Here is a 12,586-nt window from a genome sequence, read left to right as displayed (position 1 = left end):
TTCAATTTTCCTGTCAGGGCAGTTAATCAGCAAGATGATATTCAGACTGAAATTAATTCTCCTGCCAATTACAGAAGCTGCAGCTCTCAGCTCTTCTATCTGCTCTTGCCTCCAGCAGCTCTCGTCACTAGATGGGGAACAAAAAATGTAACTGGGGAGGGATTACATGAGTATAATAAACATGGCCAAGACCCCAAGGTCCCTGTTAAATAGTTACAATCTCAAGTGACAGATTCCACTTCAAGGCCAGGTGGGTTCCTTTGATGTTTATCTGTTTAAACTCACTTGTACAGTACCACAGCCTAGGCTGGTGTGCTGCTTTTTCTCTCCACAACCCCTCTGCAAAACCTACGTGGTGATACCATCTGTTCCTGTTCTGCCCTGTCTTCTTTTCCATGGGGCTGTCTGAAATCCCCTAATGACATTATGTTTAAATTTCAGTGTATTTGAATATTTTGCCGGGGAGGAAGTCCCATAGAAAAGGTTTGAAATAAATTTTAAGAGAGAGAAAGGGAGGAGCAACAAAGCAAGTGCTGGTAACATTTCCTTGTGGTGCCTTTTTCTGCCCATTGATGGAGTTGTTTGAGAAAGCTGAGTAGTTTAGACGCTGCTGTAGCACTGAGTAGAGGGATTTCTTTGGTATGTGGGGGAAAGGATGGTGTGGGACTCATACTGGAAGCCTCAAGTCCCAGAATGACAATGGTAATTGCCATTCATGCTTGTTCTGCCTTAGGAATCATCTTCATTTTGAATGATTGTCCTTGCTGCAGAAAAATTGGAAAGGCTAGGTGGGAAGTACTTCTTCAAGTTGGAAGTTAAAGGAGAAAAAAAAGACATGTTTTAGATCCTTTGTTTATCTCTAAATCCACCTAGTACACGCATATCATGAAGAGAGAATACAGCACAACTGGCTTCCTTTATGTTAACGTATACACGTCAATAGATTAAGAGGAAAATGGGCATGTGTAGGACCAAGCATAAATTCTAGAGGGAAGTCTCAGTTTCCACGAAAAGTTTTTATAACAGCATGCCTATATACTTTCCCCTGCCTTCTGAAGTTAGGTCCCTTGGTATCCAAAGGGATTTTAGCACCAGTGGTTCTAGCAAGGCTACAGGAATACACAGCAGCAGCAGAGGGAAGCACTGAATACAACCACTACGTTTTCAGGAGAAAGGATGCACTTTAGACCTGTAAGCTTGTAACAGCTTATCATTCTTGCAGTGTGGGAGATCTGCTTATTCATCAGCTAAATAATTTAAAGCTTGATTCTAGCTTATCTTTAAATAGCCTATGACACTGCTATAGCAGCACCATTAAACGTTCCTTTGAAGAAGAATGTCTGTGTGAGGATTTCAATCAGAGAGGCTCTGTGGATAAGAACATTATTAGTTATGAGTAGAGATCACACCCTTAAGCTGCCTAATGAGGCACAACTCACAAACACTAATGGTTAGTCAAATTGTTTCCTGCTTCCTCCAGTTTTACCGTTCCTCTTTTGGAAAACATTAAAACTTTCAGATATAACAGTGATGTCCTTGAGTATTAGGCTGTTGGAGGAAATTTCTCTTGAGAGAAGCCTAACCTGACAATGTTGTGCTAGAAGAATATGTGTCTTTCCTGGCAGTACTGTGGTTTGTCTGCCAAGCACAGTCATTCTCCAACGACCCATAGCTTCTGCCAGAAAAAAAGGTATCGTAATTTGAAAGGAAGTCTTAGGAAGATAAGCATGAAGGTATTTGGAAAAGATCTGAAATTCAGAGCAGACTGGAAAATGTGGTCACGGTATATATCTTTCTAAAGACCTATGGGGAGTTTCTAAAGGGCAGACCCAAACATTTTCACACTCAAATCACAGGTGAACTGTAAACACAGGGTGGGGGGAAGAAAACCACCTTTTTTATTACTATTTCATTATACCTATGAGGATTCTTTCAGCTGTGTTTTTCTGCTGCATTTTTGTCTTAGAAATACCAATTCCTCTGTTTTCTCTTTGTACTCTGGAGGCCCTTGACAAGTTCTTTTATGTTATAAAAATCAGTGTGCCCTACCCACAGAGGAGAAGATGAAGAGCAGGTTACAGCCTTATCATGCTGATGCTGGGGTCATCTAGCAAAGCAAAAACCTTCTAGATATTTCAAATGTCAAAACAGAAACAGAAAAATAGAAGTGAGAAAAACAGTGAAACTTGCTTTATACTTCACAAGTAAATATAAAAAAAAAAAAAAAAAAAAGTGGAGTGTGTCCATACATACACATGTGTGAAAAAAATTTAATTTCTTCTTTAAGGTTCATGTCTGGCAGATGAATTTAATTTAGGAGTAGTCATGTCACAAGTGAAGTTCAGAAATCAAGATGCTGTTAATTGTGCTTCATCAGTGGAAAGTACTGTATCAAATGAAAATGGGGCATGAATTTAGGCTGGCAAAAAGTAGTTAGCTGGAAGGAAATAAGACTGATTTCTATATTCTTTTTTTCTTAATGGTGAGATTTTCAGTGGCCACAAGAGATTAGCTCTCTTGCATTTTTATGCCATCCAAACTTTGGTTTGTCTGTCAGCACAGCGTTCTCTCACACTGTGCTTGGAATATGAATTTTGGCTAACTCACCTACTGAGAAGAAAAGGAAAGACCCACACCTCACTCCACCGTACCTACTGTAAGCTTTTCCCAGAGGTTTTCATCAAGGAGCAGATTTTGCCATGTAAATGTAGGGCTGAAAGAGTCTGGCCTCATGTTTTATATGAGTAGCTTAACATCCCTCCAGCTCTTTCAGGTTTGGAAAACAATTAGCTGAAAAAGTTACAGTCTATAGAGCTCATAGAAATAACAAATTGTATATAGGTTGTGGAGTTTTTTCCTAGTAGAGGATAATGGAAGGGGGAACCATCACAAGATTTACCTTTCTTCTGTGTGTTATCATTGGTGCTATTTCTGAACAGGTTTTAGCTCGCCCCCTGGATCATGATGAGTTACAGCCAAAGCAGCATGTGATAGTTGTAGCCTCTGAATCATTGACGTCAGCCCATGCTCTAACTCTGGAGGTGGTAGGGACAATGAAGTAGGATTGGCAAGGTGTACCATCAATTTGAAGAGTGAAGTAGTGATTCAGTAGGCCAGACTGAGCAGAGTGTAGACCCCAGTACAAAAGGAAGAGAGAGTGAAATAAATGAGAGAAACAAAAAGTTATATTGCATTAGTAAAAAGCAGGATTAGTACAAGGGGAGATATTATGCATGGAGTAAATGCATTAAATCAGGATTAGCAGTGGTAATGCAATTCAAGTTTAAATGTAGGTTTTTAAATGAGGAGCAGCAGGAATTACCGCGAATTATTCCTGAAGTACAGTAGGCAGATGACTGCGGGTACCTCAAGACAGCACATTTAGCATACGGTCAATGCTAGAGCACACAAACAGGGCCAACTGGCCTGCAGGGGAGCTGCATTAATCTGGGAAGGTAGGTTCCAGCTCCAGTGTCCTACTGTATTTGTATTTCTGCTTCTTCTGAATTAATTTAGGACATGTATAGCTTTTCTTAGGATGTAGAATTCTAGGGCAGCCCATAGTTTGCTCATTGAATGAGTGACAGGAGAAATGCCCTTGGTGCCAGCTGTCAAGAGCTGGTGTTTGGCCAAACATGGGGCCAGTGATAATGGGACCAGGATAACGAACCCTCCGACTTGCACAACTGCTGACTCAGAGCTCCTTGAAATTTCTTGTCTTCAGCATTGCAAAAGAGCTGAAAAACAGCATAAGAAACCTTTTGCAGTGAATTCTTTTGCCTCCAGAGGATCCCAGGAGACTGGGACTGTTGTATAGGTATGTCACTCATCACCTAGCATGGGAATTCTGTTGACTAGGAAGGTATAAATGTTTGAATAAGAAATAGAGCACATTTCTAGAGCGTAATCACTAGCTTACTGAAAATACATTAGGCCAAATTTGACCTACAGTGTTTCTATTATGAAGACCAGCAGAAAATTGCAACTGTATAATTTGTGTACACAGCTCAATACATACATACATTCAAATAATTTGTTCTTTTCATCAGCCCTTGTTTATCTCTCGCTATGATATCTGTAGTCAACGCAGTATTTCTCATAGGCTCTGTTTTTGTCTTCTCTGCATCCTGCTTCTCAGTCTGCAACACCTACAAACTCAGCATCCAACCTCCCCACACACAGTTTTTCCCACGCTTGTTACCTAGTTGTTAAATCTTTCTGCAGTGCTTGAAGTTGAGACTTTGAATAGATCCAGTTAGGAGTTCCTCAGTCACAGCTGACAAGTTTTATAAGACTCTTTATCTGAAATTAAAAAAACCCCACCAACTCTGTAAGAAACTGATTTTGCACTTGCGCTGCCCTAATCCACGTTTCTGTGTGGATTTAATGCTGGGAAAAAGTGTTGGCTTAGATGCTTCAGTAAAGGAATCCTTTTTTCTATTCACAGCAAACTACCTGTGTTTGTGGCCCTGTTGGTAAGTTTTAATTGCAGACAGCAGGCACTGGAGCTCTTTGCAAAGCAATCAGGCAGCTCAGCCTCTGTTTGCAGTTTGGGGGCTCTCTCTGTAATATGCCAGTCAGGGTGTACAAACGAGATCCTGACAGAGATACTGCAGACTGCAAAGTCTGAGAGAGAAATCAGCCAGTGCTGAATCCAGGCCATCCTAACTAGGCTGTTTCTGGCATCCCAGGCGGCTTCTTTAAAGTTACCTCTGGTATCTCCATGGCATGCTATGGGCCAAGGGGTCTCTGCCACTCCCAGGCAAGCATTTTTTACAGAGCACCAAACATCCGTTTATACTGGAATAGCTTTTAACCTCTACTGAATTTGGCTGGGTTCATGTTGATTACTTCAAGGCTGAAAGCAATGTCATTAGCAAATTCATGAGGAATCCATCCTCCCCCAAAGGTACTAATGTTTTACCAGAAAAATGGAAACTGCTTCCTGAAAGCTAATGTATTATATCAAATCCTTATTAACACATAGGGTGAACCTTCAGCACTTTAACAGAAGAACATTGTCTTTTCTGCTTTGCACTGCCTTTTCAAATGTGTTCTGAGTGAGACATCTCCTTAAAGCATCTACTCCTACTAGCCAAAATTAAACATTGAGTGGTATAATAAAATATTCTAATAATAAGACTCCTACAGTTTGGTGCTTTCTCTAGCCAATGCATCAAGGGATTTACAAATGGATACACAAGCACATAATCTGAGCATACTCCCTTATCTAAAAATTTGCACCTTGAACGATCCCTGAGATTTACACCATGTTCTACCTGCAGTGACCTTGGTGAATCTTAAATCCTTGTAAAATGGGTGACAGATAGCTAACGATTGGTTTAATTATGGAGATTTTTTTTCCCCAAGGGAAATTGTTGGTTAATAAAGATAGCAAAATATTGGCAGCAGAAAGAGCAAAACCCTAAAATTTGTGCTTTCTTGCCTTTCTGCTCAACTCCCACTGAGTATGTCCAGACTGATAAGAACAGCATAGAGCCTGCCTTCAAAATCTGACCCATGTGCTCTGCTTTTGGTGACCCTTTAAATTCAGACAAGGCATTGCCAGAATGCGTCCAGCATGCCCCAGCTCCCATGGCAGGGAGTGCACTTCCATGTGCCACCAGGCAGGCTGGTTGCTGTGGTAGTCTATAGCTGGCTGCAAGGAGCCATTAATCTGAAGGAGGAGCATGTCATGTTTATGTCTGCTCCAGAAACAAGTGTTTTGTAAGTGGTATAGACATCACCATTAGGCTACTGCAGATGGGAAGAGTCTGTCTCTCCTCCACCATATGTGAATGTCGACTGAGATATGTGACACTCTTCACAGGTCTGTGAGATAGTTTGGGTGATATGATGATGATGATCTCTGTTCCTGTTTAGCCCAAGCCTTGCTGTCTGCCTACAGATTGTTTCCTCTTTCTTTTTGCAGGCTTTTTAGTGCAATTTTAGAACAAGCAACCAAAGCAGATGGGGGGAATTCAATAGGAGGAAAAGGTGCCGGATTCGATGTTAAAGCACTGCGGGCTTTCCGAGTATTACGCCCTTTAAGGCTGGTGTCTGGAGTTCCTAGTAAGTAATGTCATTGGTTTTCTTTTATGTATGTGTGTGGTGTGGAATGGGGCAGGAGTAGCTTGTGTAACGATTTTGAAGGTGGAGTGTGCTGCAGATTATTTTTGGTGTGTGCGTGGAGACCTTTTTTCAAATGAATGTGTTCATAATAAATGTGATACTAATCCAATGACCAAATAAGAGCTGAATGGGAATGGAATTTTCATGGTATGTCAATCTAATTGTGCAACTTTTTTAAACAATGAAAGTGGGAGATCCAAGATTTTCATGATTACAAGCAAAAGATCCTTTAGATAACTGTGAAGACACAGTGCATTGTTGGCATTATAAATACTTGACCTAGATGGAAATGCTGTATGGCCATTTGTGTTAAGTTCGGAGGGAGAGGAGCTTTTTCATTAAAATTGCATTTTCTTCTTTGCATGTGATGTTCTGATCAGGAGCACTGGGAACAATTAGAACCAACAGGACCTAGGGCAATGACACAGTCATGTTCTCTGTTAGTCTTTGCTTAAATTATTTGTAATGCCTCTGAGAAAGTCCTCAAGCAGCTTTTTATAGTCCAACATCCGTTTTCTTATTTATAATGAAGATATGAGTAACTGGAAGTCTGGTAATTCTGTTGTGGAGGTAGAATATGGACATCACAGTGTGGTAGGATTTTATCATTTGGCTTGAGAGTTTGTTATAGATGGGACCCACTGGCCTTTTGGAGAGAGGGTTAGTTGAAAGCTGTCATTGATTTCCATGTTTATGGCAATGAGAGATGTGGTTAGCAGGAAAGGAGTTAATCTTCTCCAGAATAGCTGTGGAAAGAGCTTTGTTTATTTTTATTTGGGGAGTTTGCTAGTTTGATGTCTTAAAGTACTTCTAACCTTAGTCATTTGAAAACCTTGAGTCAAGTTACCATAAACTCTGTGTCAAGTTACCATAAACCATCAATTTAAAAATCATTATTTGTTTATTAGGGAAAAGAAGTGTGAGGTTCTTTTTCTTTGGCTTGTTTTCTGACCCATAGGTTATATTAAAGCCATGTTTGCAGGCTTTTCTTCACACTCATAAAGGGTAGAAACTTTTTAAATGAAAGGTGAGAATCTCTGTGGGAGGAGCTGAAGTCCTGTTAGAAGTAAAAAATACTGAGACAGTTGACAGCATTACTATTTGGTCTCACAAAAAGCCATGCTTGCTAACCAGCCTGCAAAGCCTCAACTTGCGCCCAACTTGGGGTTGCTTTGGACATCAGTGAGTGAGTAGAAAATATTGAAAGCTAAGTGCTGTCTATTAAGCAACTAAGGACCTTTCCCTCTGATACAGAACTAACATCCAGTATTCATGCCACCTCTGTTAGGCACTACTGCAGTGGATTGTTTCGTGTAGACAACTGTGTACCATGCAATACCTTCAGTCCATGCAGAAGGCAGCTCTGCTTTTGGCCAAAGCTGTCCCATGACAATTTTTGTCTGTGGTCTTGTTCGTATTTTGTCTGTGGTCTTCAGTCTGCAGTGGCATCCACTTAAGGTTTTGTTGTTCTTTCCTAGTCCTTCTCTGATCTAAGTTTTTTGACACCTTATAGTTGCATGCCCACTGTATGGTAAGGGGATGGTACTCAAATTTAAACATCTATGAACTGGAGTGCGAGATGCTGCCTATGCTGGGTCATGTTCTTAGAGTTGTTCTGACATAGGCTGAGCTTAACTGTGCTTATAGTTCTTGCTGTTTTGGAGAAAAACATGTGTTCCCTCAGAGAAAGGGGTTTTGTTACTACTGTTCGAGTCTCTTGACTAGTGCTCTTAGAGGACTAGAAGAGGCTGAGGGAGCCAAATCTGGCACAGTTCATAACCATATGCATACATGATCTTGATCCCAGTATAGACTAATAGTCCATTTGTGTATGGGGTGGTTGGGGTGGGGTGAGGTTCATCAAGAGCAGTATTTATTTTGAACCAGAACAGACCCAGGGAGCCTGGTGCATTCTAAAAAATATTCGGTCTAGACAGTGAAATGCCAGCCCAGTGCGAAGTAGGTGAACCATCAACTTGATCTGACAGACATCCTCTAGTAGTCTTTATGGTTCTGACTAGGGACGTACTTATTGAACTAGGTTTCTTTGGGGCTGGCATGGCTTTTAGAAAGCCTGCTGAGGTCTGTAACTAATACAGCCTCAGTCTTCACTGAGCATTTATTAATTGTACAAATGCCTGTTGATTATCCTAGATAGATATCACATCCATATGTATTAGAGCGTAGCTTTTCTCATGAGGCCTTTTAGATAAGATTACCTAAGCTAACCATAAATAGTACATTACAGGATTGCATTATTACATAATAGTAAGTGTAGAGGTTTGGAAGTCAAATCTCTGGGTCCCATAAAAGTTCTGTCCTTGAGGCATCATAAACACCAGTGGGTGAGTTACCAGTATTGAACTTGCTGTGTTTTGCTATCCGTAAAGAAATGTTGTTTGTTTCCTTTCCCTTCCAAAATGTAGTAGACTTTTCTACTGTGAGGAGACAAACTGCACAGATTTGTCCTAAAATTATGTGAACATAACCTGCACTGCAATTTATTTTTAGACTCTAGATTTATTATAGCAGACTCCGTAAGTGTATGGAAGTAGTATCTCATTAGTAAAAGGGGATCCTCTGGGGTTATTGACAGCCACCTTCTGCGTGGAAATCCCAACATCTGCTGCTTGACTTGAGGTCCAGATCTAACTACCACTATTTGCGGGGACAAAAAGTATAAAACACAATGATTGTTATAAACTAAATTTATGAAGCACGTGGTGAATTTTTGCATGAAATTCTTAATCTCATCAGGATTGGGAAATAGGTTGTCTGAGGTGGATATATTGGCTTGCATCCTGGAATCATTTCTTCTGAGTCAATTTTTTTCTCTCTGGTTCAATCTTAGGAACTAATCCAATTTAAGAGAGACATTGTTTTGTATTCAGGTTCAGCATTTAAAGGCCTGTTTCAAAATACGAAAAGTTTCCACATAAGTATGATTAGAAGTAGGGGGAAAACATATGAATTGTCTTCTAAAGTAAATTACAAGTGTCTGCATTTTGCAGATGGGGAGACTGAAGCAAAAGTTCAAGGTTGAACACTTTCAGAAGTGGCTTCTAATTCTATGTCTCTCATTGGCTACCAATGCTAAACACCTGGGTATATGAAAGCTTTAGCTAGATGGATAGTTTTAGATAGATGTTAGCCTCAGATCTGAGAATGCCTTTTCTCCAAGTCCCATCCATGCTTAGTTCCTTGGACTTGGCTGTCTCTTGTCAGAGAACGTCTCAGTAAAGAATTCAGGGACTGTGCAGCACAGGAAGAGGTTCATCTGCAAGCAAATTTGGTTCACCCATGGGTAGATGAGCAAAGGTACCTTTGGCAATCTTTGTTATGACTGAACAGTCCTAGGCCCCAAATTACTTTAGTCAAGATCAAAAGCGTTTGAGGTCATGAATTCAGCAAAGCCTGAAGACTACATCTGGATGACTGTCATCGGCAGATAAATATTTCATAATCTTCAAGAGAACAGGTGATACTTTTATTCTTTGTGGTTATATGGACATTCACAAGACCATTTGTCATGAAAAAGGAGATAGACATTTTGTTTAAAGGATGAAACGTGTCTTACCCATGTCTCAAAAATAATTGTAGCATCATGAGAGAAGCCTTCAAAGGCACCGAATTTAAGGTCTTTGTGTTCCCACTACACCTTCAAAAATTGGTGTTAAGTATTTACACATTTCCAAAGAGTGCAATAGGGATTGATTTGTTTTGATATGTCTTTTGTAATTTGAGTTCCTTTCTTGAAAACTTTTTTTGGAATGAAAAGTACCGGTTTTGTTGTGACTATGTGAGGTGCATGGCAGAGCAGTAGATTAGATACCCAGTGCTGACAGTTGCTTTGTGAACAAAATAAAATTTAAAAGGGATAATTAAGCAACTCTTTTGCTTTCTCTCTCCATATTTTTTTTTTTTTTTTTTTTTTTGTTCCCCTCTGTTTAAATTCATCCTGCTTCTGGAAAAATGATCCATTCCCAGTCTGTTTAGCCTAGCATTAACTTGTAAATTAACAGTGAATATTTTCAAAAGCACATAGATAATTTAGGTTTTGAAGTGGTAAGTCACTTTAGAAATTAGGTGTAAGCACTGTATATCGTTGATACACAGGCCAGGCTTTACTGTTCAACTATTCTGTTACTGTCATACTAACATAATTCTTGTAGTGCATAGTTTCATTTCAGTCGCTGAAATAACTTTACTGCTCATGTACCAGAGCAGTATCCTTGTAAAAAAACCTTCATATGTGCATTAGAGCACCTATCTTAATGTGGCATTAAGATCAATATGTTGGTTTGAGAAAGGAGAGAGAAGGAAAACAATTCTCTAGATGGACATAAGTAGACAAGCGCAAAATCAGCATGTATACCAAAACTTAATCACTTTAGCAATTGGAAACTGTTACCTGGTATCCTTTGGCAGGAGTGTAAAGCATTGCAAAGCTTTCTAGGGACAGGATCAAGTGAGCCCTTTTGTGTTAAGAGGTTTCTGTTGATCACTCTTCTATTACCATTTTACATTATTACATATTTTAAAACTTGCTTTAAACATTTTGTGCTTGAGGAGGGCAAAAAGAAGCATACATTCAGCAATGAAGAAGCATGATCCAATGAAAAAGGAAAATCAATTACTTAAAAAGGGGCAATCAGTTACTCCTACTCATGCTAACTCACGCCCATTCAACTTATTAAATTCCATCTGTACCACCTTTATGCATGCAGCTCAATTATACCACCTCATACATTCTGTTCATCCTCTTTATGTTGTACTTTGTCTTCATGTAACTACATTGTTGCCAGTAGTTATTGCCTATCTGATATTTGACAAACTTAATTTATAAGCTCTTCCAGGTATCTTGAAAGCCATATAATTTGAGTAGATGATGTGCTCCATACTTGTATTTTCAATGAGATCCTCTGCTGACCACCCAGATGGATGTGGGCAGAAGACTGTGATATCCTTAACAAAGCTAGAGAGGAAACTTGACTGTTCCACCACCAGAACAAAAACTTGCCACCTTTTTTCTTTTCTTTCTTTTTTTTACTCTTTTCTTTAAAAACAAAAAAACAAAAAAAAAAAAAAAAAAAAAACCCAAACAAAAAAAAAAAACCACACAAGAAACTAAGCCTGTGATGTTTTCAAGCTTCACTTGAGTCTCCTAGCAGGAGAGTTACTTAAAATAGGTCTCTAGCACCAGTACTTACATGGTCTACTTGAGATGCAACAATTGCATAACTGGAAAGCGGACGGTATGAGAAAAATATCCTAAGCCCTCCTCATGACAGTGCAACGTCTTTCCATCAGTGAAACAACACCGTGTATCTGGCTGAGTATATTTTTGTTGTTGTTGTTAAAATGAAGACCAGAATTTTCATGCATGAATGCCTAGAGGTGATTCCCTTTACACGTATTTAAGTCAACTAACGAAAGCAACAAATTTTTTATAACGATGCTGTTGTGGAAGTCCATGGTTGCTCTGAGTTCATGTGAAAATTGGGTGTCTTCAGACAAGGTGAATGAAAAATTTAGACATTTTCAGATTTTGTTCCATCTAATTACAATTAGTCCTCATTTGCCCTGAAATGCTCTTCTCTATTAAAATTTACAATGCTTCCTCAGTCCCAGAAATGTTCTCTACCCTGTATTCATTTCAGTGTTTTCTCATTACCACAGTCGTCTTCCATCTTTATCCCAAATTTTCTGGCATTAATCAGGTTGTTTCTTTGAACTTTGGAGTGTGTAGGAAAGCATCCTGTCTTTACTTGCAATATCCTGATAGATCTGAGCCATTCAGGTCTATATATATGATTCCAAATTCACCACACAGGGTGGTGAAGATGAGAAGTAAAATAAGAGCCCCCAAGGGCTCCATGAGAAGAGTAATGCATGAGGAAAGTTTTGCCTATTTGAGAGATGCTGTATTGGCAAAGTCATCCAGCTGGGTTTGTTGTTTATTTGTGGTATTGTTGTAGGTGAAGCAAGGAAATCCCAGGGGTGGTAGGACTGGATTTTTTTCTGTCTAGGTTTTGTCTGTGTGGGGCACTGCCAAGTACATTCTGCATCAGTTTTTTGGAAGAAGTAAAAGAAAAAGGCTCTCAAGTCTTTACAGGGTGTTTAGACTGTAGTCTACATATTCCAATGAAGATTGTTCTTAACTCTGACTGGTAATATTTCTTTTGTTTTCCTCCCCTTTTTTAAGGAATATGATCTAATTTATTAATTTCAAATCATAGGGGAATTTTATTTGTACAATCTCATAATTCAGAGACACCCTCCACTGAAAGAAAAAGATGGAGGGAGTTCTATATCAAAATAGAGAGAGACTTACAGAGTTTAAGACAGTAGGGATATGTCAGACTCACCATGGTAATCCTCCTAATGTAAGACTAAGCAAATCCTCTGTCTCATGTTTGATTTGAGGACTCTAAATTTGCTGTTGAATGATTTA

General features: G+C 39.4%; 1 protein-coding gene across 7 annotated transcripts in view; it reads left to right on the top strand.

Annotated features, from left to right (window-relative positions):
- CACNA1C (calcium voltage-gated channel subunit alpha1 C) overlaps positions 1-12,586 on the top strand; it is a 440,223-nt gene that overhangs the window by 238,097 nt on the left and 189,540 nt on the right. For all 7 annotated transcript variants that reach the window (XM_030480605.1, XM_030480603.1, XM_030480597.1 and 4 more), the window contains exon 5: positions 5,933-6,072. In XM_030480605.1, coding sequence (XP_030336465.1) covers positions 5,933-6,072 — 140 coding nt within the window. The remainder of the gene's footprint in view (positions 1-5,932; positions 6,073-12,586) is intronic.

This window comes from Strigops habroptila, chromosome 3, assembly GCF_004027225.2.
Source record: "Strigops habroptila isolate Jane chromosome 3, bStrHab1.2.pri, whole genome shotgun sequence".
NCBI lineage: Eukaryota > Metazoa > Chordata > Aves > Psittaciformes > Psittacidae > Strigops > Strigops habroptila.
This window is presented reverse-complemented; position numbering and strand designations above follow the sequence as displayed.